The sequence below is a fragment of the Pantherophis guttatus genome, chromosome 5, assembly GCF_059756535.1.
Source record: "Pantherophis guttatus breed Tessera chromosome 5, ASM5975653v1, whole genome shotgun sequence".
In the NCBI taxonomy this organism is placed as follows: domain Eukaryota; kingdom Metazoa; phylum Chordata; class Lepidosauria; order Squamata; family Colubridae; genus Pantherophis; species Pantherophis guttatus.
The window spans coordinates 67,267,098-67,294,513 of NC_142067.1; the positions used below are offsets into that span (position 1 = coordinate 67,267,098).

General features: G+C 39.1%; 1 protein-coding gene across 3 annotated transcripts in view; it reads left to right on the forward strand.

The window, feature by feature from the left end:
* DMD (dystrophin) overlaps positions 1 to 27,416 on the forward strand; it is a 2,041,544-nt gene that overhangs the window by 972,213 nt on the left and 1,041,915 nt on the right. For all 3 annotated transcript variants that reach the window (XM_087871305.1, XM_087871306.1, XM_087871307.1), the window contains 4 exons: positions 1,051 to 1,179; positions 9,729 to 9,899; positions 16,091 to 16,213; positions 21,606 to 21,743. In XM_087871305.1, coding sequence (XP_087727431.1) covers positions 1,051 to 1,179; positions 9,729 to 9,899; positions 16,091 to 16,213; positions 21,606 to 21,743 — 561 coding nt within the window. The remainder of the gene's footprint in view (positions 1 to 1,050; positions 1,180 to 9,728; positions 9,900 to 16,090; positions 16,214 to 21,605; positions 21,744 to 27,416) is intronic.

Genomic DNA, 27,416 nt, shown 5'->3' on the forward strand with positions numbered 1-27,416 from the left:
TCATTAAGTGCACATGAGGTATTTCAGGGTGGGGAAGGCCATGGGGGTCTACCGATGGAACAGGCCACCTGCCTAGGGCTACCCAAGGTCTCCCTGACCCACTGAGATACCTCATGTCGACCCAAATTTTTCCTCCCCCAACCTGCCGCACCAGGTCATTTACCTTGTGAAGATCTAGAAACAGTCTCCTCTCTAGCCTCATGTGCTCTGTTTGGCCCTCCACGGGCCTCCCCTGGCCTGTTGCAAACTGAAATGGAGCCTCTGGGGGCCGTATTTGAGCCTCTAGGGTTGGGATTTGGCCTCTGAGGTTCTGACGCTCCGCGGGCTTCCCCCGGCCCTTTGCAGGCTGAAATGGAGAACAGGGCTTTTGAGAACTGAGTCTCAGATCTCAGAAGCCCTGAAACTGAGATCTGAGATCTGAGTCTCAAAAGCTCTGTTCACAGGCCAAAAGGGGCTTCTGAGGGGCAGATCCCCCCCCCATCGAATCTCCATTTCAGCCAGCAAGTTGCCAGGCAAGGCCTCTGGATGACCGAACAGGGCTTTTGAGGAATGGATCCACCCCTCAGAAGCTCCATTTCAGTCAGCAACATGCAGGATGAATGTTGCAGAGCCTCTGCGGTTGTTCATAAGGGCGAACAACTGCCGTGGTACTGCAAGATTCATAGTTTTGGGCCTTGTTCGGAAACACTGATTGCATAACTTTGAACATTCGCTAAGGGAATACACATAACACGGGGATTACCTATATTGATTTTTTAGCTCACTTTGGATCCCAACGTCTACATCATTGCAATAGATGGACAGCTCTCTTTGCTTCATCTCTCCCTTTATATGTAACTTTGTAAAGAATTAGAACTAAGTTTTAATTTTTTTCTGATTTTACCCAGTATTTAGACCTTATTTTTGCAGTTCTAAAATAATTTCATAGAACTGCTTTTATAGTTTTTGTATTTGGACAATATAATAATTTATGTAGTAATGCATTTTTTTCTGTTTCCCTTTGGTCCTAATTGTTTAGTAATATGTTGGTTTCTCTTTACCTACTTCTAGGCATATCAGAAACATATGGAAACATTTTTTCAAAATGTTGCTAATATCACCACATGGATGTATCAAACAGAAATACTCTTGGATGAATCTGAAACCCAAAGCCCCCAGCAGAGAGCCAATATTCTTAAGGTAACAAATGCAAACCTCTGAAAATTATTTTTTTTAAAAGGCTAGTTGATTCTTTGTACATGATCATAATTGTGTCACAGATTTGCCCTGTGGGTTTTCAAGTAATCTTTTGAATTTAGTGAACATTATGTTTCTCTTCAAAATAATATTTTATCATACTTTTAAAATTCTTAGAAAGCAAAGACCACTTCAGAACATGAGGTCTTGTGAACAAAATATTTATTGTTAAGTAGCAATATAGTAGTCTTTTACATATGAACATTTTATATCCTTCTATCAGTATGTTCCAGTCATGAGTTTCATCCCACCAAGTTTCTGTAATTCCAACTATATCATATGTATCTTCATGTATTAATAATGCAAGTTCACCCTATTTGTTTCCTAAACTTTGTGCATTTGTATATAGGCATTTGAGATCTTTATATCTGACTCTGGGTGTGCTTCATATGTCTTCCATTAGATATTTGCGTTTGTCTTCCTTCCCATCCCTCCTTATTTGATTTGTTTTATAGGGGTTTTTGCTTGGAATTAGGTCCTGGAGATATAAAGATTGTGTCAGGCCTGGAAGCCATCTTTTTCATTGGGCCTTCAGGCCTGCCACATTTACTACTGTGGGAAACTGGGAGGGGGGATTGTATGGAGCCAGAGCAGTGGTGAAATGTAAAATTTGTTACTACCGGTTCTGTGGGCGTGGCTTGGTAGGGAGGGGTAATGTGACTGGGTGGACATGGCCAACTTTTTTTTTTTACTTTTACAAGCATTTTTTTCTACAACCTTAAAAGGTTGCATTAAAAAATGCTTTTAAAAGCCTCTGACAATCAGGCAACTCAGCTGGGATCGTCAGAGGCTTTTAAAGGCATTTTTTTTCCTAAAACCTCTGGCCAAAGAGGTTGCAGGAAAAAATGCTTTTAAAAGCCTCTGATGATCCCAGCTGAGCAGCGCAATCATCAGAGGTTTTTTTCTTTTTTTTACTTTTAAAAGCATTTTTTCAGCCGAAGAGGTTGTAGAAAAAATGCTTTTAAAAGTAAAAAAAAAGCCTTTGATGATCGCGTGGCTCAGCTGGGCATGGGGGGGCAGGGATTTTTGCTAATGGTTCTCCAAACCACCCACCACCATTGTTACCGGATCGGGTGATCCAGTCCAAACCGGGAGCATTTCACCCTTAAACCAGAGTGATATATAGTCATAATAACATTCCTTTCTCAGAAAGTCAAGGTCATCTTGCCCTGCACCTGGATGCCTGGAACTGGGAGGCATCTCCAGTTGGGATGGTGTTTGGATTTGACCATGTGATGGACATGTGGGTGTTGGGCAGGGACTTGAACTTTCTTTTGGGTGGGGAAAACCTGGAAGCTTTCAGATTCAGATTTTCCCAGATGTGCCAATATGACATCTCTAATAAAATGGAACTTTGAGGAAACTCAAGCCTCGGAGTTTTCTTTCATTGGGGTTATTACTTGGGACCCTGACAGATTGGTTACCCTCCCCCCATAATTTTAGTTTAAAGCTCTCCTGATAAGTTGAGCCAGTCATTTTCTGAAAACATTCTTCCCAGTTTTTGTGAGGTGCAGCCTATCTGTTGTGGCCTGTCAGCCACCCACCCAGTGATGAAATTAAAATTTGTTACTACCGGTTCTGTGGGCGTGGCTTGGTAGCAGGGATAATGTGACTGGGTGGGCGTGGCCATGTTTTTTTTTTACTTTTTAAACCATTTTTTCTACAACCTCTTAGGCGAAGAGGTTGTAAAAAAATGCTTTCAAAAGGCTCTGACGATCCCAGCTGAGTTGCCTGATGTTTTATTATCTAGCCATTGATAAAATAAATCCCATATCTTGTAGTATTGTTTATCTTCTTGTTCTCTAATTTCAAATGTCAATTTACTCATTTCAGCACATTCCATGATTTCTTAATAATTTCATTTTGCGTTGGTATTTTCTCATTTTTCCAGTTTTTAGCAAACACAATTCTAGCAGCTGTTAAAACATTCACAATCAAATATCTCAATTCTCTATTATATGTTTCTGGCACAATCCCTAATAAAAAAATCTCTGGCTTAAAGTCTATATGTTTTTTTGTCATTTTTTCCAACCATGTGTGGATTTTAGTCCAGTATCTTTTCGCTTCTACACATGTCCACCACATATGGTAATATGAGCCTGGTATCTGATGACATTTCCAAAACTTCTCAGATTTGTTCTTGAACATTCTCGCTATTCTTGTCGGGGGTAGATGCCACCTGTAAAACATCTTATACAAATTCTCCTTATATGCTGTTGACATTGTCATTTTATAATTTTGCATCCACAATTTTTGCCATTTCTCTAAATCAAATTTTTCCCCCATGCAATCATAACCAAAATTTCCCCCCATGCAATCATTGTTTCTTTAACTTATTCTTCTTCCAATTTTACCTCTAATAAGTAACCATACAATTTTTTAATTACATAGTCATCAGAACCTGTTAAAATTTTATCTAAATTAGTCAGATTACTGTAAAAATCTTCTGTTTTAGAATCTTTATCATATCTAGAATATATTTGCATATACGAAAACCAATCCATTTTTATATCCTGTTCTTCTAGTTCTTGCTTCGATTTAAGTTCACCCTTTTCATTCAGTAATTCACTATATTTAACAATTTTGTTCCTTTCTAAATATTATTGAATATGAGAATGCTTCAGTAGATAACCAGACTGGAATTTTTAAATAATGTTGTCTTTTAATCTTCTCCCAATTTAATAGCAAAGACTCTCGAATAACATGTCTTCTAAAATACCCCTGTGTTTTTGTGCCCTTGTACCATAAGAAAGCATGCCAGCCCAACAACAAGTCATGTCCTTCTAAAGTCAACAACCTAGTATTTCTTAACATTATCCATTCTTTGATCCACATCAAATTAGTTGCTTGATAATATAGTTCCAATTCCGGCAAACCAAAACCTCCTCTTACTCTAGCATCTTGCAGCAATTTTAATTTTATCCTCGCCTTTTTACTCTGCCAAATATATTTTAACACTATTTTATTCAATTCTTCAAAATAATCTTTTCCCAACCTGATTGGAATTGTCTGGAACAAATATAAAATTCTAGGCAATATATTCATCTTAATAGTTGATATCCTCCCTCTCAATGATAATTGCAAATTTTCACATTTAGCAAAATCTGTCACTATCTGTTTATTGTAATTATTCTCCTTGAGTGTACTGCATCTTGCTCTCAAATATATCCCCAAGTACTTAACCTTGTTCGTGACCTGCATCTTCGATACATCCGCCAATTCTTTTTGTTTTTCTAATATGTTTTTTGTCAAAATCTTCGTTTTATCTTTATTTATTTTCAAACCTGCTACTTTTCCAAATTCTCCTATTTTGTCTATCAGTTTATTTATTGATTCAAATGGATCTTCAAGAATAAACACCAGGTCATCAGCGAATGCTTGCAATTTATATTCTTCATTTTGAATTTTCATTCCTTTTATTTCTTTTTCATCTCTAATATTTCTGTTTAATATTTCTAGTGTTAACACGAACAAAAGAGGTGCCAGTGGACAACCTTGTCTCGTTCCTTTTTGTATTTCAATAGATTCTGTCAATTCTCCATTTATCATTACTTTTGCTGTTTGTTTATGATATATGGCTTCTATGGCTTGAATAAATTTCCTCCCAAAGCCCATCTGTTTCAGCTGTAATAGCATAAATCGCCAATTCACATTGTCAAAGGCTTTCTGTGCATCTAGAAATATCAAAGCCATTTGCTTTTCAGGATGTGCCTCATAGTATTCCAAAGTGTCCAGAATTATCCTCAAATTGTTTCTAATCTGCCTTTTTGGCAGAAATCCATTTTAATCAGAATGTATAAAATTATTTAAATAACTTTTAAGTCTTTCTGACAATATTGTAGCAAAGATTTTATAATCTGAATTTAGCAGGAATATAGGCCTATAATTCTTGACTTGTTGTGGATCACAACCTCCCTTGGGACAAGTGTAATATATGCTTCTGACCATGATTTGGGTATTTCCATCTTTAACATTACTTCATTCATAACTTCTAACAATCACTCAACGATTCCTGTAAAGTCTTATAGTATTCCGCTGGCAGTCCGTCCGGGCCTGGTGCCTTCCCATTCTTTTGTTTTTTAAGTGCTTCAGTCAATTCCATCATTGTTATGTTTCCTCCTAACATCATCTCAGTATCTTTAGAAATCTGGGGTAGATTCGCCGTGTGTAAATATCGTTTAATACTTTCCGCCTCTATATTTTCTTTTTCATATAATTTTTTATAATAATCTTATATAATATTTTTCTTCTCTTTATTCCCAAATCTAATTTGTCCTTGGTCATCTACTAATTGTGTTATTTTCCTTGATTCTCTCTCTTTCTTCAATTTATATGCTAGCCATCTACCTGGTTTATTGGCATCTCCAAAATAGTTCTGTTTAGCACTTCTAATTTTTTGTGCTAAATCTTCTTTTTCTATTAATCCCATTTTATGTTTAATTGTATCCATTTTCATTTTAATATCCTTTTTTTGTGGGAATTTCTGTAGTTCTTTTTCAAATTTCTTGTAATCATCCTCTAATGTTTTATAAACTTGCCTTTTCTTAATATTTCTTTTCACAGTTACTACTATTGAGCAAGGTACCACATATACAATACCTGTGCATTTTGTTTTTCTTCCCTAAATGTAGAACCTTGCTTTTTTCACTGTTGAATTTCATTTTTTTAGATAGCACACAATGTTCAAGTCTGTCAAGATCCTTCTGTATCTTGAGCCTATCTTCTGGAATGTTGGCTATTCCTGCCAGCTTGGTGTCATCTGCAAATTTGATGAGTTCCCCATCTATTCCCTCGTCCAAGTCATTGATGAAGATGTTGAAGAGCACTGGGCCTAAAACAGAGCCCTGGGGTACTCCACTGCATACTTCGCTCCATGTAGATGCAGTTCCATTGAGGACTACACGTTGAGTGCAGTTGGTCAGCCAGTTACAAATCCACCTGGTGGTGATGCTGTCTAACCCACATTTTTCTTCTTTATCTAGTAGTAGGTTATGGTCTACTTTATCAAATGCTTTACTGAAGTCCAAGTAAATTATATCGACAGCACTCCTCTGGTCCACTAATTTTGTCACTTTGTCAAAGAATGCAATAAGTTTAGTCTGGCATGACCTGTTTTTGACAAACCCATGTTGGCTTTTGGTTATTACTTGGTTTGCTTCTAGGTGTTCAGTGATTTGCAGATTTCCAGAATCTTCCCTGGTATTGAAGTCAGGCTGATAGGTCTGTAGTTTCCTGGATCTATTTTTTTTCCTTTTTTGAAGATGGGAACTACATCAGCTCTTTTCCAATCCTCTGGCAGTTCTCCTGTGCTCCAGGATCTTTGAAAGATATAGTTCAGTGGTTCTGAGCTCTCGTCTGCCAGTTCCTTCAGAACCTTGGGGTGTAATGCATCTGGTCCTGGTGATTTGAACTTGTCTAGGGTAGACAGGTGTTCACTTACCATTTTCTTCCCTATTTTAACTTGTGTTCCTAATCTGTTTTTTGTGGTGCTGTTTTTGATAGGTTGGACTGTTTTTTCCTTTTGTGTAAAGACAGACGCAAAAAATGAGTTAAGTAGTTCTGCTTTCTCCCTGTTGCTTGTCACCTTCTTGCCACTTTCTCCCAGCAATGGGCCAATTGTTTCCTTGACTTTTTTCTTGTTTTTAATATGTTGGAAGAAGCTTTTTTTTTTTTGTTATTTTTTACTTTAGTCACAAGCCTTTGTTCATTGTGAGCCTTAGCTTTCCTCACTTCATCTTTACAGGCTTGGGCTATTTGCTGATATTCTGCCTTAATTATTTGCTCCTCTTTCCACTTTTTATACTTGTCCTTTTTGACTTTCAATTTGTTAGAGAGTTCTTTATGCAGCCATGCTAGTTTCTTTTGAGATCTATTATTTTTCTTCTTCTTTTTTTTTTAATTTGATTTATATGCCACCCTTCTCCGGAGACTCAGGGTGGCTTACAATGCATTAAGCAATAGCCTTCATACTTTTGTATATTTATATCAAGTCAGCTTATTGCCCCCACAAACTGGGTCCTCAATTTACCCACTTTAGAAAGGATGGAAGGCTGAGTCGACCTTGAGCCTGGGGAGAATTGAACTTGCAGTAATTGCAGGCAGCTGGATGTTAAATGCTGCCTTAGAAGGCATTAGCCTCCTACGCCACTCAGGCTCCTTCTTCATTAGTATTGTGTTAGACTGGGCTTTTATAATCTCACTTTTCAAAATTTCCCAAGTTTCTTGAGTTATTTTCCCCTTGAGGATTCTCATCCATGGAATCCTTCTCAAGCTCTCTCTAAGTTTATTGAAATAAGCTCTCTTAAAGTCCAAGACTCTAGTTTGACTTTGTTCTACTACTTGTGTTTGCATAATGTTGAATTCCAATATTGCGTGATCACTTGCCCCCAAGGTTCCTGTAGCTTCAACACCTTCTATCATTTCATCTCTATTAGTGAGAATTAAGTCCAATATGGCTGGTCCCCTTGTTCCCTTCTCTACTTTTTGGGAAACAAAGTTGTCTGCTAGGTTTGTTAGGAACCTGTTGGATCTTCCACTTGGTGCAGAGTTTGTCTCCCAGTTGATGTCAGGGTAGTTCAATTTCCCCATTACTATTGTGATGTGCTTCCTACATACCTTAGTTAGCTGATTAGCAAAAAGTTCATCTACTTCCTCTGTTTGGTTGGGTGGCCTATAGTATAGACCTATGGCAATGTCATTTCCCCCCCCCTTTAATATTGACCCAAATACATTCAAGCTGGGTCCAGTCCCTGACACACAGATGTACAGAAGGCAGAGGATAGCAGTGGAAATCTATGGGCCGGTCCTCAGGAAGGATGAGCCATAGCTGCTAGCTAAGACCCACCCTAGCTCTGGGGATAAAAGCAGGGGGCGGAGACAAATAGATGTGGCAGACAACTATTCATCTCCCCATCATCAGCCACTGATAGCCTGAACTTCTGAATCTTGTTTGAAACAACTAATCAGAATTCTTTCTTGGAATCTCCAGCACTGAGAATCAGGCATGCCTTCTGAGCGTGTGTGTGTGTGTGTCTCTGCTGCTGGAAGAAAGTGAGTGTACCTTCCAGGACTTCTTTTGCAAGTGTGGGGAAAGAGAGAGAGAGAGAGAGACTCCTGGTGTGTTGTGGCCATTTCAGGGGGAAAGGGAGTGAGCATTGCTTTCCACAAGCATTTAGAGACTTAGTTAGCCTGCTGTGAGGGAGAAAGAGACTTTGCCAGGACTGCTGGTGCTCCTAATAAAGAGAACATTTAGTTAAATACAGAGAGCTTGTTGTGTTTGGGAGCCAGATCAGAACACCATCCCTTGACAAAAGCCCATTGTGGAGGAAGTGTAGACCATGGTCCAGGAATCCTAAATTCTTTTGGTAACACCAACCCTTTAGCCAGTGGTTCACTTCTAGAATCCTTTATTCTCTTACTGGATGTTGACCTTTTGTTGGCAGTACAGATGAAAAACTACTTGTGCACCTAACTCCTTAACTTTCTTGCGTAGCTGCTTGTAATCACTCAATATTGTTTTCAGGTCCATTTTTGTGTCATTCGTCCCTACATGTAGTAGTAGAAAGGGGTAATAATCTGTAGCTTTTATTATTTTGGTTAGGTTCTCAGCCACGTCTTTGATTTTTGTTCTAAGTGATTTCTATGTTTCCGTAATATTAAAGTAGTATTAGTAATTGCAGCCATGCTATTTCTAATATATAGAATTTAAAAAGCTCTTGACGTCATTGCCACTATAAACTGTGTACATAATTAAATATTCTGAAAATCTCCAATTACCTCAAGAAGTGTAAACTATTATTTTTCCTAAATCCAAAATTATAATACTGTACAAATCATTAACAATTTAGCAAATAAATTATCAGTTTATTTGATTTAAAATTATTTCATGGAGAATGGAAATATTCCTAAAATCATCATAATATATTTTTGAAAGTCCTCTAAGAAGAGAATATTTATCAGCAGGCAATTCTTGAAATTAAAGAGCTACAAATATGTAATTTGTTTAATAATAGTTGTTCATTTTATAGTACTATTTGGGTTTATTTGGGTTCAGATTTATATGATTTTACTGTTAAGTAATGCATCTTGGTTCCTTTTATTCATAACTGACCTGGAAATCTATTCTAAATCCAGCATGTTTAGCATAAATTGGTAACAGATTTTAACTTAACTCAACGGCTTATTTTGTACAAGTTTCTGAGTTGCTGCAGAAACTAAAATACCCGTTACTAGCTTTTGTGTCTTTGTATTGAAAGCTTTGGAAAGCATGTTGCTTCATAGCTACAAATAATTTATTTTCCTGTTTAAATTATTTTTTTAAGGGGAGATTCTACATTAATTGGTTCATGCATAAATCTGTTTACAAGAAATATGACACAATTGTGTGTGGCTATCAGGATACTTGGATTTTTTTTCTTTTTTTCCTCCCTTTCTTTCTTTTTTCCTGTTTTTATATTTAATGTAAAGCTCTGTGTTTTACTCATATTTTGCAGTGCTTAAAGGGTGAGCTAAATGATATGCATCCAAAGGTAGATTCTGTTCGTGACCAGGCAGTTGACTTGATGACAAACCGTGGAGGTCACTGCAGGAAGGTAATAGAACCTAAACTGATAGAGCTCAACCAACGGTTTACAACAGTATCAGAAAGAATTAAACGTGAAAAGGTAAGAGAAATAGCCCTGCAAAGAGAGTTATATTCTTCAAAATGGAACATTTTAAATTAATAATTCTAGAAGGCAATTTTCCAAATAAAAATTAGCAATAATAAGAGTTAGCTGCATCTCTGAGGGTTTTGTCTAAATGTGTGTGCTTATGTGTAATATTTATGGTGCTTCTATTCCAGGTACAATTTACCTCCTTAGTTACATCTTTTGCTATCTATTTAAAAATTTAGAATAAGGGAACATATGCTATTCAAAAGGCTTTAATGTATGTGAAAAAGCTGTTGTATGCCTTTTCTAAACTGCATGTTATTTTATAATAAACTTAGACTGATATTTCTATGCGGAAAATTGCTTATTAATTTCTTGCTGTTTTGTTTCTGTGATGTGATCAGTGCGTGCATATGAACGAGAAACTGTTGTTATTACAGGTTTTATTTACACAAGATTGCTAAACCATTCTGGGAAAATCCACCCTGTGGTGGTCTGACTTTGGGTTTTGTTTTGTTTTGTTTTGTTTGTTACTAGATAACTTACATTTCTTCTTTTATTTCTTACATTTATTTAATTTCTTACATTTATTTAACCACATCTGCAAAGAACTAGTAGGATGGGTGTACCCCCCCTTTCTCTCCCTCCCTCACCCTCCCTCTTCTTCACATGGTCTTGGGAATAAATCAATAGCAAAGAAACAGAGAAAGAAAGCCTGAGAGAGTAAGGAGGGAAAGAAAGCCTGGAGGGACAGCTATTTATCCTTTAAAAAGGCAAATGTAATAAAGAGATAGACAATTTCCCATGGAAATTAAAAATTATAGACCAATTTCTCTTCTCAACGTAGGTTATAAACTATTCACATCAATTATAATGCAGAGATTGAAAGACCTAATCAAATACTATATACATCCTGATCAAAATGGTTTTATTCTTGGAAGACAAATTCATAACAATATAAGAACAATTATTGACACTCTGGAATTCTATGAGCAAAGATCGGAAAACCAGTTAGCTCTAATTTTCCTAGATGCACAAAAAGCGTTTGATAATCTCAACTGGACATTTCTATTAGCACAATTAGAAAAGATGAAATTTGGAGAAAGATTTATAAAAATGATTAAAAAGATATACAACACCCAAACAGCAAAAATACAAATTAATGGAGATACAACTGAACAATTGGATATAAAGAAAGGAGTGAGACAAGGATGCCCATTATCTCCTATATTGTTTATATTAACATTGGAAATATTACTAGAAGAAATCAGGAAAGATACAGAAATAACTGGACTAAAAATAAAAAATCAAGAATATAAACTGCAAGCCTTTGCGTATGATTTTATTTATTTTATTTTATTTTAAAATTTATATACCGCCCTTCTCCCTGAGGACTCAGGGCGGTGTACAGCCAGAATTAAAAAACATGAAATACAAATATTAAAAACAATTAAAATATATATAAATTTGGCCCAAAATTAAAAATACAAACCAATTAAAACATTTAAAATTTCTTCTTAAGCCAGCCCGGCTTGCTGGAAAAAGTGGGTTTTAAGGGCACGGCGGAAGGCACTAAGGTCTTGGATTCTCCTTATCTCTGGGGGCAACTGATTCCAGAGGGTAGGTGCCCTCACAGAGAAGGCCCTCGCCCTGGGAGTCACCAGCCTACATTGATTGGCCTACATTGATTGGCTGATGGCACCCTGAGGAGGCCCTCTCTGTGGGAGCGCACGGGATATAGTACTCATCTTAGATAAACCCATACAATCTGGACCAAAATTAATGATAAAAGTACAACAATATGGAGAAGTAGCGGGATTGAAAATTAATAAACAAAAAACTAAAATTTTAACAAAGAACCTTAACAAGTATCAAGAAGAAGAATTGGAAAATATATTAGGGATACAAACAGCAAAGAAAGTTAAATACTTAGGAGTATGGATTACAAACAAAATATCAACCTTGAAGGAAGACAATTATATTAAATTGGCTAAACAAATAGAAAACGATTTGGAAAGATGGGCAAAACTCCAATTGTCTCTTTTAGGCAAAATTGCTACCATTAAAATGAATATTCTGCCAAGAGTGTTATACTTATTTAGGGTGATACCAGTAAACCCAGGAAGAACATATTTTAAAGATTTAGACAGAATGATATTAAAATTTAGTTGGCAGGGAAAAAAAGCAAGAATCAAATTAAAACATCTACAAGACAAAAGAGAGAGAGGGGAAATCGGACTCCCTGATTGGCAGAGTTATTACAAAGCCTCAGCGTTAACATGGATAAAAGATTGGATCAAACTCAAAAACATAAGAACATTAATATTGGAAGGTTTTGACTTGACATGACTTGGCATGCATATCTTTGGGGAGAGAAATTTACAAAACAAGAACAATTTTGCAGACATAATGTAAGAGACAATTTGCTTAAAATATGGAATGAAATGAGAAAATATCACTATGATAGGATTCCTAGGTGGACTTCCATAATGGAAGCACATATTTATCCATACAATAGATACAAATAAATTAAAAACATATCAGGACATCTTAAATGAAGAAGGAAAACTAAAAACAAGAGAAGAATTGAGAATGCAAAATGTGGAAATAGAGTGGTGGTAATATTTGCAATTAAAATCCAGATATAAATCTGATATGGAAAAAACTGGAATTCAAATGGAACCTAATCAGTTGGATAAAATTTTATTAGGCCCCAATGAGAAATTAATAACCAAAATTTATAATTTTCTTTTGGAATATAAACTAGCAGAGGAAGTAGTTAAAGAGAATATGATCACATGGGCAACGAATTTTGGGTATGCAATAGAATTAAATAAGTGGGAAAATTGTGGAAAAGTATTAATAAATTAACATTATCTGTACCATACAAAGAAAATGCTTATAAATTGTTCTATAGGTGGCATCTACCACCGGCGTGAATTTCTAAAATGTTTCCCAGTACATCTCCACTCTGTTGGAAATGTAAAGCGCATAAAGGGACATACTATCATATATGGTGGTCATGTCCCAAAGCTAAAAAATTCTGGAACAATATAAAAATGCAACTGGAACAAATAATAACTCAAAAGGTACCATTAAAACCAGAAACTTACTTATTAGGAATACCTACAAGCAAATATGAAAAAGAAATAATATATTTAATAACACACATTTTGACTGCAGCAAGAATCATATACACACAAAATTGGAAACAAGAAGAGGTCCCGACTCAAGAGAAATTAATATCCAAAATTATGGAATGCGCTGTGTCCATAGCGCTTGGTGTAGATCTCAGCTGTGTCGAGGAATTGCGCTAGCTGGTCTGGATCGCCATTGAACTTCCCTCTGAAATGGGGTGGGTCCTCCCTTGCTGCCCTCTCCTCCCACTGCGGGACTCTGTAAACCTGCCCTCGGTGCTGCTGGTCCTCTTCCTCATCTCTCCTTCTAGGGTAGGGAGGTGATGTCCTATCTAGGCTGCTCTGCTTGCTGTGTAAGGGGGGAACCCATGGATGCATCTTTGGGCTTCCTCTCCTTCTGCTATGGGAGGGGGGAGGGCTGTGCTTCAGTCTACGGCCTCTCGGTTCAGCAGACCAAACTGGCTCCCCCTTCTCCTTTGGCCTGCATGATAGTCCCTTCTCCCAAATGATGGCATGGTCAAATTTCTCCTTCAATTCATCTATGGGGCTCTCGAATGGCTTACCTGAAGCTTTTTGGTGCCTGGCTTGCTGCCAGTCCCATAGCCAGTCTGCCCTCCCCAATTCACTCAGGGGTTTCCCCTTCCCTTGTGCGTTCGGGAAGGGAAACTCAGCCTCTGCGAATTTTGGCAAAGCCCACCAATACTCATCTTTTTTTTTCTTGGTTTGTGGCACGATCGTCTGACCTTGGCTGTCTTGCAGCTTCGCTGGAGGAGGGAGGGGTTGAGGCTCCGTAGCATCCAAACTGGCTGGGATCAAGACTGGCTCTTTTCCAGTTGCCTTAATTAAACTCTCTTCAGACAGTTTGCTTTCCACCATGATGTCCGGACTTCTTCTCCACTCACTCCATACATCTGGCAGGGAGCTGGAGATCTGGAGGTCAGCCAGTTTGGCTTGGAAAGGAGTGTTGGCTGTCTGTCAGGTTTTGAGGTCATCTCAAATAAATTGCATTTCAAACAAAGTCTTTGATGAAAAACTCCCATTTATTACGTACGACATTCTAACTCCGACTCCATTGCAGCCAACACTGATTTCCAGACCCAAAACCCTCCCTTTCCATTCCCCACTCCTCTGCACTCATTGGCCATCTTCCAAGTCACTCTGCCCCTAATCTACTGCTCCAGCTCAAAGGAATTTTCCCCCTCCCATCCCATCTCCTATGGGATATTATCTCCAGGGAAAATAAGTAGGTGAAAAGTCAAACGTCCCTTTCCAGACGCCTCCACTTCTTCTTATGTCAGCACTAGAGTAAATGCAGCTTGAAGTGCTGACATCTAGCTCCTTCCCCGCAGCCCTGCCATGATTGCCTGCCTTCCACATGGACTTCTGCTTGCCTGCCTTCACAAGCTGGCCACCGGGACGCCAGGAAGGCAGCATGGAAGGCAGGCAAGCATGGCAGGACTGCGGGCCATGGATCGGTTCGGGGGCATGACCAACCAGCCATTGCTCCCGGTTCGGCGAACTAGCCTCAATCTCCGCTACCTACTCGCCCGAGCCGGTCCGAACCAGGAGCATTTCATTCCTGTGTCTAATACTGGAAGGTCTTTGAAGTATCATAATATTAGTCAGTAGAAAAGCATATCTGTATTTGTGAATAATGAAAAATATTCCTCATCAAATAAATCTGTTTAAAATTTAGAAAAATAAAACATCTTTGCAATAACTGTCCATTAGATTTTGTAAAACACTTGAGAATTTATCATGAATTATAACTACACACCTATATATTGGTTATATATGTTACTTTCCTGGTGGAAAAGAAGTAAAATCTAGCTATAGGACAGGAGATGATGAGTTTTGCCTTAGCCATGAAAGCTAGTTGGGTGACCTTGGGTCACTCTCTCTCAGTCTAACCCACTTCACAGGGTTGTTGTTATGGGGAAAATAGGAGGAGAGAGGTGTATTGGATATGTTTGCCATCTTGAGTTATTTGTAAAATTAATAAGGTGGGATATAAATAAATAGATGTATACACTATAATTTGTATAAACTAAGCTTTCTGCCAAAGTTTTTGAATCCTTCCCCCCCCTCCCCTTTTCTTTGTTGAGGAAGTGGAGTAGAAGGTGAACCCAGATGATTCTTTTAAAAGTAATACAGTAAAATTCTTTGGATACTACTTTGATTAAGTTTCTGGGCATTTTCTTATTTCTAATAAAAACAGTTTAGAATTAAGGATAAATGTATATTTACAATTATTTTTTACAGAAAATTAATTCTGGAATGTTCTATTTCCATCTTGCCAAATTAGGAGTGTAGTGATTCATGTGGTTAGGATGCTAAGGTTGGAGGTTAGCAAGCCCACATTCAAGACCTGAATGCTGCTGTGTGGCTGGTGAGCTCCTGTCATTCACTCCAGCTCCTTGACAGGGTCATGAAAGGAGCCCTCAGGGTGTCCCTCGAGCAACAGTAATGTCACCAGCTAATCCTTTCAACCCAGAAACGCCTTAAATGGTGTCTCTGACTCGAATGGAACTTTGTCAAATTGTGTTAGGAACTTGACTTTTTCCCCATTCTTATTAATTTAATATTAATTTAATATTAATGTGTAATAGTTTGTTTTTTACTCATCTGTTATTTAATGGAGATAACTATTTTTGAGCTTTTTTATTTCACACATACATACACACACACATAAAAACTTAACATATTTGCTTTATTGATGTAGATACTGATAAATTATCAAATAAGTTCCCATTATTAACATGTTGTGGAAATTTGGCTTTTTATTACTTTGGTGTAGTTAATATGGCATATTGTCTGGCTAATTGCTTAATTATCTGGGTTGGTTTGGTTTGGTAACATAAAATAAGTAAGATTTATAAATACAAGCTGACCAGGTTCTACTTGTATTACTACATATATAGTAGTTTGTAAAATAAATGTATAGATAATTAATTTAGCAGTTGAAGGAAAGCATATATGCTTATGATATATATTCATAATAAAAATGTGAAGAAAAACTAATAAATGTCCATTCCTTTTCTCCTTTCCCATTTTCCAACCTTTAAGCCCTTCATTTCTTTGAAGGAATTGGAGCAGTTTAACTTTGACATACAAAAATTGCTTGAACCACTGGAGGCTGAAATTCAGGAGGGGGTGAATCTGAAAGAAGAAGACTTCAATAAAGATATGGTAAATTGGTTGTGACAGAAGTTTGAATGAACTAGGAATGGAAAAGGAAAAATATTGGAGCAGAAATTAGGAACTTCTGCATTTGCATTTAACACCAGACACTTCACAAACTTCAGTATTCTTAAATGTTATAAAACTGTATATGATATTTACATATGGCACAATTATATCTTAGCAATTATTTCAATGTTTCAATAACAAGAATATATGATTGTTCTTTATAATTATCACGAAACAGTTCTGGATTAGTGAAATATACTATTTGACATTTCAGAAAACACACCCACACCACACCCACACCTACATATACACAATCACATATACTTATAAATCTCTCAAATCCCTACAACTGTTGCCCATGTATTAGTAACTCAGGATTGCTTGCTGTTAGTAAAAATATTCCAAGGAGTCCATAATATGGCAGACTACTGTGCACCTCAGCCAGTCAAAGTATACATATAGGTATACATATAGACATATAGTATCAGCCTCATGATGCTTGCTTGCTTTCGACTGCCATTGTAATGGGAGGGGGGAGGTATTGTTGGTATTTGGGAGGGGGGCAAATGAGCTGATGGAGATGTCCACCACCAAAGACAGCGAAACCGATACCGATGATGAGCCCCTGGTAAGTCAGCATGGGGGCCCCATGACCATCCCAGTAGAACTAAGGGTGCCATCATCCGGTGCCCAGGGGAAGATGCTAGCCCTCTTAGATTCTGGATGTACTAGGTGTGTCATTAGCCCCGAGGTGGTGGACAAACTGGGACTGAGACTAAAAGCACTGAAAGTGCCCATTGCATTCTGCCAATTGGATGGGTCAGTAGCTGGGGGGGGGGCAGCCCACTTTGTGACTGAACTGGTTGAGTTGTGGACGGGGGACCACTTGAGAGGTCTTGAGTTTTATCGTAGCCCCAGGCATGGAATGTTCCTTCTTACTTGGACTGCCTTGGCTACGGAAATGGAACCCCCAGGTAAACTGGAGGAAGGGATGGTTATGCATCCATTCTGCCCTACCAGGGAAAGAAGGGGGCAAACCTTTTTGCATGGCCAAAGCTGCGAAGGAGTTGGCAGCAGTGGCAAGCGAACACATTGCTGGGGAGGAAAATATCCCTAAGGAATATTGGGACCTCAGAGAGGCTTTCAGCGAGAAGGCGTTAGATGTACTCCCCCTCCATTGACCCACTGACTGTAACATAGAGATCCTCCCAGGGGTGAAGCTCCCTAAACCAAAGATCTACTCCATGACCCCCCGCTAGCTGGAGGATCTGCAGAACTTTATTGATAAAAACTTAAAATGGGGCTTCATCCAACTAGCGAGGCTGCGAGTGGCCACTCCGGTTTTGTTTTGGGCGAAGGATGGCTATCTTCATCTATGTGTGGATTATAAGAACCTCAGCGTGATTTGCGTAGAAAATGTCTACCCATTGCCCCTCATGAAAGACATGCTAGCTCACCTGGCAAAGGGAAGATTTTCACTAAGATGGATTTGACAGAAGCTTATTACAGAGTCTGAATTAAGGAGGGGGATGAATGGAAAACTGCTTTCAATTGCCCCTTGGGTTGCTTTCAATTTAGGGTGCTCCCTTTTGGGTTACAAGGGGCCCTGGCAGTGTTCATGCAATTAATTAATGAGGTATTACATGAGCATCTTTACAAGGGGGTTTTGGTCTACTTAGATGACATTCCTATTTACATGGAGACCATGGACGAATACTTGAAACTGGTGTGGTCAGTTTCTGAAAAAACTCAGAGTGGCTGAGTTGTATGCTAAGTTATCAAAATGTGAATCCCATCAGAGTAAGATTGACTATTTGGGCTACCGCATATCTCATGAGCGAATAGAAATGGATCCGGAAAAAGTCTGGGTGATCCTGGAGTGGGCACCCCCCACACCCGCAAGCAGCTATAAAGTTTCTTGGGCTTTGCTAACTTTTATCAACAGTTTATTCCAACATTTGCCCAGATTGCCTTACCCATTACCAACCTCCTGAAAACAAAGGGGGAAGCCAAGCCAAAGCCTAGGAGGCCGCTCGAGTGGACCATGGAATGTCAGGCCACATTTGAGAAACTGAAGCAACTGTTTGCTGCTGAGCCTGTCCTAAAACACCCTGACATGGAAGACCCTTTCATCATCCAAGCTGATGCAAGTGATTTGGCCATCGGAGCGGTGCTCCTTCAAGCTAATGCTGATGGATTTCTACAACCCTGCACCTACACCTCCTGCAAATTGTCTGAGACTGAACGGAGATGGGCTATTTGGGAGAAGGAGGCTTTTTCTGTCTGCTGGGCCTTGTTAACCTGGAAACATTTCCTCGAAGGGGCAAAACACTTGTTTGAGGTATGGACTGACCATAAGAACTTAGAAGCCCTAAAAAGCCCTCAGAAATTGTTGCCCAAACAAGTCCGGTGGGCACAACACTTCAATCGCTTCAATTTCTCCCTGTGCTACCTACCAGGAGGAAAGAACTTTATGGCTGATGCCCTCTTGAGACTGCTTCAATACAATAGCACATGACAGGAGGTGATTTGTCCGGTTATCCCATCGAAACAGCTGGCCACTCCTGTTGTTACCAGAGCCCAGACGAGAGGAGAACTGGACCTACCCACCAGTTTAAGTGAGCAGTTAAAAGAAGCACTTAAAATTGATGACTGGTTCACCTCCCACAGCAACGAGTGTACTGTTCATGATGGTCTCGCATGGATGGGGGCTAAATTGTATGTCCTGGCCAGTCTGAGGGGGGCAGTGTTACAACAATCCCATGATGCAAAAGTGGCTGGACATTTTGGGTTTGTTAAGACTCTACATTTGGTCAAACAACAATTTTGGTGGCCTTCCCTAAAGAAGGATATAGAGGAATATGTTGCTAGCTGCCCGGTGTGTGCTTTGGCAAAGAGACCACCTGGGAACCCGCCCGGGTTACTCCAGAATGTGGCCAGACCGGGGGCTCCTTGGAAGGAGATATCCATGGATTTTATTGTAGAACTACCCAAAAGTAGTGGAAATACAGTCATTTGGGTGATTACGGACTTGTTCTCCAAACAAGTGCATTTTGTACCCTGTTCCAAGATTCCCTCAGCAAAGACCCTGGCTAAACTGTTTATTCAACATGTCTATAGTTTACACGGTGTTCCCGAACAAATAATTTCTGATAGAGGGGTTCAATTCACCTCCCATTTCTGGAGGGAGTTCCTGAGGTTGTTAGACTCCGCCTAAGAGCTAAGCTCCACCCACCATCCTCAAGACCAATGGGGCTTGTGAGAGGACTAATTCGGTGTTGGAACAATACCTCAGATGTTATGTAAATTACCAGCATGATAACTGGGCCGACTTACTACTGTTTGCGGAGGTGGCCTATAGTAACTCCATACACAGCAGTACTGGGTTTACACCATTCAAAGTGGTGTCAGGTCAGGACTTTGTACCTATCTTGGGGTTACTGCAGGAAAAACCTCAAATTCCATCCTTGACAGATTGGATCGAACAGCTTCAGGTTACCTGGCCTGTAGCTCGTAAGGCGTTAGATGAGGCTCATAGAGCCCATAAGAAACAGGCTGATAAGAAACAGGCTATGCCAAAAGTCTACCAAGTAGGGGATAGGGTTTTCCTCTCCATTAAGTACTTACAAACTACCCAAAAGTTGAAAAAACTTGTCCCTAAATATGTGGGACCTTTTCCCATTGTGTGAATCATAAACCCGGTCTCAGTACAGTTAGAGCTACCAAAAACCCTCCGGAGAATTCACCTGGTATTCCATGTTAGTTTGCTGAAACCTGTACATACCTCCTCAATTTGGCCAGATCAGACTCCCCCCCCCCCCGGCTCCAGTTTAACTTCTCATTGAAGGGGAACAACATTTCAACATTTCTGAAATCCTTGATTCCAGAAATCATAGAGGTAGAGTACAGTACTTGGTGGCTTGGAAACATTTCACTTCCTCTCAATCCGAATGGGTGAATGAGTGAGATGTTAGAGCTCCAAAACTTTTACAGTCTTTTCACAGTAAATATCCTGATAAGCCTTAAAGCTTGGGATTTATAATGATTACAGGTATGATGGATTTTAACCGTTTACTCATTTGGTTCTGCTCTGTCTATTTCAATTTGTTTTCTTTTTTAGGACTAATGACTCTTCTGCAGGAGGGCCAAATGTCAGCCTCATGATGCTTGCTTGCTTCCAGCTGCCATAGTAATGGGAGGGGGGAGGTATTGTTGGTATTTGGAAGGGGGGGAAGTGAGCTGGTGGAGAGGTCTTGGAAAAGGGAGGAAAACTCTCACCATCTTCTTAGCAGCTGTGGAGAGAGCTGATAGCTGTCAAGGTCAACCATCCCGGCATACCAGAAGGATGGGGCTGCCTGAAGAAGTACCTCACATGACACCTCAGGGAGATGTGGATTGGACATTCATCCCAGGTCCTTGGGGGGGAGGGATTTGGGGATGCTTTCAATATGTAATTTTCGCACCTATTGCCTCAGACTTTGCTTTTCTTTTGCTGCATTCAGTTCATGCTCAGTAAAAGTACCTTTCTTTACAAACATGGAGTGGGGGTTTTCCTTTCTTGAATTTTGAGCAGAGGCGCACCCGACATATAGGTATACAAATATACATATAGACTTATTTTCTTACATATGATTTAACACACAGTTACACACAGTTTGCTCCACCAATCTCTGCTTGCAGGATGAGTATAAGTATAAAATTTTCCTTCATGATAATTCCTCTGTTGTTTTTAATTTGACCTAATAAAAGCACCAGTCAGGAGAAGAGTATGTATATTAATTGGCTGAGGAGAAAATACTTCATTTACCCATGTTATGAACTCATTTTCCTGGCAGAATATATTCTATTTTGTACAGCATAAGTTTTTATTTATAGATTTATCATGCAGGTATTATGAAACTTTTTATTTCTAGTATTCCTCAGTTTAAAGAACAGTATCCTGAAAGGCAAGCTCAGCCTACCAGCATACCTTTTGCAGAGCTATCCTTTCAAAGTAGCAACCTCCAAAATAGATTTGCATGAGGGGCAATATGGATGCCTAAAACCTTTTCAGACAATTTAGGCACATTTTATAACTTTTCATGTCTCTTGCAATAGTGCTGGAATGTGTATTATGAATGTTAAAAGGCTTGGAGATCTGCACATTACAAAAATGTATACAGTAGATCCTAATCTATAGTCTAATTTTGTTTATAGTGTGTTGATAATATTAAGTAATTTTGTTAAATTATTATTTTGTCATTGTACCATTATTTTCAAGATCCAGAAACAGTCTGAGATTGACCAACCCTCAATTACATAAATGTCATTACCATTTTTTATCTATCTGTCTCTGTCTCTATCTCTATCTCTGTCATCTCTATTTCTAATATTGCTATCTTTCTATCCTTAGAGTGACAGTCATGAGGGCACTATAAAAGAATTGCTTCAACGTGGAGATATGCTTCACCAAATGATCAAGGATGAACAGAAAAGAGAAGAAATAAAAAAGAAACAGCATTTGTTGCAAAACAGACATAATTCTCTCAAGGTAGATATTACAACCTTTTCAGTTCTGGATTAAGTTTTAAATGTTGCATATGAAGTCAGAAGTTATGAAGTTATGAAGACCCTAAACTTTTATAATTAATTATGTTTCCTAAGAGTAGGCACACAAGGCAGTAAGTAGGACAGCAAATTGGTATTTTCCTTTTATTTCGGCCTTTCATTTTTATTTTCATGTCTTCAAATATACTCTAGAAAAAGGGCAGAGAAGAGCAACTAAGATGATTAGGGGACTGGAAACTAAAACATATGAAGAACGGTTACAGGAACTGGGCATGGCTACGTTGGTGGGATTCAAATAATTTAACAATCTGTTCTCTGACAGCTGAGTAGGTGTGGCTGGGTGGTCATATGACTGGGTGGGCATGGTCAATAACTCAACGCCACTAATGTCAAGGGCACTTCACCTCGCCCGGCCTCTCATGACCATGGGGATGCTGTAACAGTTGTAAATGTGAAAAATGGCCATAAGTCACTTTTTTCAGTGCCATTGTGACTTTGAATGGTTATTAAATGAATTGTTGTAAGTCAAGGATTACCTGTACAAAAATACAAAAAGCTTCTTTGCTTGCAAAAAGCTGCCCCAAATACCAATCATTAGATTAGAAATGGGGGAATATACACTGAAGATGAATGATAGCCACAGCCATCATGGAAACCTAAATCATTCTGTCTGAATACCTTCCTTTTCATCAGCAATACCTGCAAGCTGGAGTTACAAATCAGGCAGCCGCCTCAGAGAGGAAGTAAGGAGTGATTACAGCTACAGCGATCAGAGGTGGAGGAGAGAAGAAGAGAAAATTAGTGAGGTAGCAAAAAAAAAATAAACTTGGTGTTGAAAAGAGAGTCGCGGAGAGTATTTAAAGAGGCAACTGAGGAGAAGGGCGCTCAGCGGGAGACGATCGAAAGAAGAAAACAACATAACGGAAATAGTGAGTTGAATCAATAAAAAAAGATACAAAGTAACTACCCTGGACTTTCTGGATTGATACAGAGGAGACTTTGTCTTAACGGATACTTTTGGTGGACGATTTTGGAACGATCTATCTGATTTGGTGTTGGAAAGGAGATTTTGGACAGAACCAGAGAAGTAATTAAAACATTTGGACATTGTGGATTTATAAATAACAAGATCGATAATAAAGTTTGAGACTATGTAGGATTGGAAATAAGGAAGAACTGAACGGTGGTGTGAAGAGTGGGGAAAAAAATCTGAACTGAACAATCTGATGCAATAAGGAATGGAAGAAGCGGAAGAAGACGTTTGGAAAAAAAACTCTGGTTTCAAATTGGATTTAAGTAATCTTAAGTAATTATTAAGTAATCATTATTAAATAATATCTAAGAAAGAATTTTATAATTGGAAAAAAGGAGGATTCTGTTTTGCTGATTGTATGAACAAGAAATATAGGCTTTATAAGCTTTATAGAAAGGAGTAAGGATTAAAGGAGATCAGACAGTGGTGAAAAAGGGATTGGCTTAAACAATACAGTGTACAGAGGGGGGAGAAGAGTTATAACAGTTGATAATCATTGTTTGAAAGTTATATTTGTGAGAGGTAGCGATATTTTAAGTGAGCACTAACGTGGCAAAGTAAAATAATACCTAAAAATATATGATACTGTGGAGGAACTGGACCAAAAATATAATAATGTCAACAACAACAACAATAACAGAAACAGGGGGAAAAAAACCTATAGTAAACCCAACTGTGACTACAATGCAGCAATCGATTGAATCCATGCTGGGAAAAGAAAAGGAAAAGATGGAGCCAACTATGAGCAGCATGCAAAATATGCTACAAACAATTCAAGAGACCTTATTGAAATCACAAGAAAAAATGGCAGATCACCAAGAGGAAGCTAGAAGATATCACCAAGAAATTAAAGATGAATTAGGAGAGTTAAAGGATGATTTGAAAAGTAGGAAAGAGAAGATGGAGAATATTCAACAGACAGTAGCAGAGAATGAGCATAAAGTAAAAAAAATAGAAGATAAAGTAGGCCATTTGGATTTAAAGTTAGAAATGGCAGAACAGAAATTACAACAACAAAATAAAGAATTGGCTGATTCAATTACTTTCCTAGAAATGGAGAAAGCTTCCTTCTTCCTACGCTTCCAGAACGTTACTGAAGAGAGAGAAGAACATTTGAAAGAGAAAATGAATGATATAATAGCGGAAATAATACAGAAAGATAAAATAGAAGTAAAAGACTCGATAGATGAAGCATACCAAGTACACAACAACTACATTAGAAGGCACTGACTGCCACGGGAAGTACATATCAGATTTTGCAAAAAAACAATAAGAAATGAAGTATATAAAAAATCAAGGGATGAAAAAATAACATACAATGGGAAAGAGATTATTATCCTAAAGCAAACCCCATGAAGAGTACGAGACCAAAGACAGTTATATTACTTCCTGACATCCAAATGAATTCAACACAAAGTAATGTTCCGTTGGACCATGCCAGAAGGAATTCTTATTACCTGGCAAGACAAAAAATTCAAAATCGACACAATAGAAAAAGCGCAGGAGTTCTATAAAAATTATCTAGAAGAAGAACAAGAAAGTAAGGAAGAAAATGTTCCCCACCAACTCCCCGAAATGTTGGAAATGCAAGACTGGCTATGGAACATATTACCATCAATGGTGGACCTGCACGATGGCACAAAAATTTTGGAAGAAAATTAAAACCTGGATAGTAGAAATAATTCAGAATCCAATAGAGGGAAAACCGAAACAGTTTCTGTTAGGCATTTCGATAGAAAATTATACCAAAGAAATACAGTACCTTATATTGCATATATTGACAGCAGCACGTATTGTATACACACAATATTGGAAGAAAGAAACAGTACCAACGGAAGAGGATTTAATTAAAAAAATCCTGGAATGTGCAGAATTAGATACATTAACTAAAGAAATTAAGGGGAAAGAAGAATCAAAGTATTATAAGGTCTGGAGTAGATGGTATGAATGGTTGAAAAATAAGGAAATAAGTTAAATGTATGAAGAAAGGAGGGAGAAAATGTGTATGATCTTTTGTTAGTAAAGAAGAAATGATATAAAGTAAAAATGAACGTCAAATAAATTAATACTTAAATATCTGTAAATAGTGATGTATAGAAAGAATAGACCGCTGTAAGAAAAGGATATTTTGTTTTTTGTTGTGTTACTTCTTGTTGTTTGTATATGTTTAATTTTAATGTTGTTTTAATGTGTTTAAAATAAAAAACTTTTTAATAAAAAAACAGTAAAACTCATAAAAAATCAAATAAATTAATGTAATAAAATCACACCTGACCCCCACCTCCCGCCCCAGCGACAGCAACAGCTAATCACACGAGCCATTTACGGGCTCCATCCCGCTCTGGGTTCCCCAGGTCCGCTGGCAGAACCAGGTCAGCGCCTTCCAGAAGAGAATTAGGGTGGGGGCCATTCTAATCTCTGGGGGAATGATGTTCCAGAGAGAGGGAGCCACCATGGAGAAGGCCCTTCTTCTGGGTCCCACCAGGTGTATCTCCCTCGGGGATGGGACCCGCAGCATTTCCTGCCTCCCCGCTCTAATGGGTCAGGTAGTTGTGACTGGCAAGAGATGGTCCCTCAGATAACCTGGTCCCAAGTCATGAAGGGCTTTAAAGGGTTTTAAAGATGACAACCTTGAATTGCACCCAGAAGCAAATTGGCAGCCAATGCAGCTCCTGCAGGAGAGGTGATATATGTGCATATCAGGGTCTGGACAAAACTGTGCGGGCCACTGCATTTTGCACCAACTGGAGCTTCCGGATACTCTTCAAGGGCAGCCTCATGTAGAGATGGGAAGTGACTAAGGCATGAGTGACTGTGAGTAGGGATTGCCAGTCCAGGAAAGGGCATAACTGGTGCACAACCCACGGCCAGGAGGGCCTTCATGCAACAAGCAGTTGTGCAAAGGCCCTCCTGGCTGCGACTGTCACCTGCTCTTTGAGCAGGAGTCGTGAGTCCAGGAAAACCCCCAGATTATGCACAGGGTCTGTTTGAGGGTAGTGCCACCCCATCCAAGACCAAAGATGGCAATTCTCCCTTAGCCAACAAACCCCAAACCCAGAGCCACTCGGTCTTGCCAGGGTTTAGTTTCAACCCATTGTTCCCCATCCAACCCCTAACAGCCTCCAGGCACTGCGAGAGGGAGGACATGGCATCACTTAACTCACCACGGGCTGAGGCATACAGCTGAGAATCATCAGCATATTTGTTAAGGATATTGGTGTTGTGTTACCAACCAGCAGAGTAAATGCACAAGGAAACGTTGCTGAGAGCAATGAATAAGAGACTGGTTTATCAAAAGCTTACTTTATAGTAGAAAAACAGTCTCATAGTCTTTAAATCAATCCAAGTCTTTGCCAGTTAAATCAGTCCAGTGATACAGATATCTTCTTACCACACAAACAAATTAGTTGGTTAGAATAACAAACTCACTCTGGTAACAAACCACGATGGTAGCAGATCCATCCAACGATGATAGCACAATGGATAGCAACTCCACACACTATGGTAGCTTATCATCAACTGAATACTTTACAGTACCTTCCTTAAATATGTTCACAACTAATTACAGCATGACTCAGCATTACAATGAATCAGCAGTAAAACTTTAAAGTCACACAATACATATTCATATTAAAGTTACAGAACACATATATTGCCTGGACAACTTGTTAGGGTCAAACCATATCCTAACAATATTGGTGATACCTCAGTCCATGGTGACAGATAATCTCATCCAGTGGCTTCATATAAATGTTGAACAGGAGTGGAGAGAGTACCGAGCCCTGTGGCACCCTGCATAGCAGTTGGCAAGGGCTGGATCTCTCCCCTCCTATCAGCACTGACTGAGAGCAGCCGCAGAGGAAGGAAGTGAATCAGGATAGCACAAGGCCTCCCGCTCCCATCCCCCAAAGCCATTCCATGAGAAGACCATGATCGATGGTATAAGCTGTCGAGAGGTCAAGGATGGATGCAGTACCCCCATCCCGCTCCTTCCAGAGATCATCCAAAAGTGCAACCAATGCCCTTTCTGTCCCAAATCCAGGCTTAATCCTGACTGGTAGGGGTTGAGATAATCCATTTCATCCAGAAATCTCTGGAGCTGCCACACAACCACCTTCTCAACAACCTTCCCCAAAAAAGGAAAATTGGAGACAGGTCGGAAATTATCCAACTAGGTGGAGTCCAGGGATGGCCTCTCAAGAAGAGGGCGGACCACAGCCTCCTTAGAGTGCTGGGGCACTGCCCCATCCTTTAAGGAAGTATTACTTACCACCAGATCCACCTGCCTGTCACCTTCTGGGAAGCTTTCACAAGCCAGGAGAGACATGGGTCTAATAAACATGTGCTTGCGCACATACTCCTTAGGATCCTGTCCACTTCCTCGGAAGCAACAGGGTCAAACTGTACCCAGATGACAGGGCAAAAACCTGCCTCAGGAGTTCCATTGCACCAGCAACCATGCTGGGATCTAACTGGGAACGAAGTCGAGCGATTTTTTCTTCCAGAAAATCTTCAAACTCCTCAGCTCGTCCCTTCAGGTGGACCTCAATCTCCTCCTTCCCCAGGAGAAGGGTCACTTTAAAGAGAGTTGCTGGGTGATTATCTGCAGACGCAATTATTCAC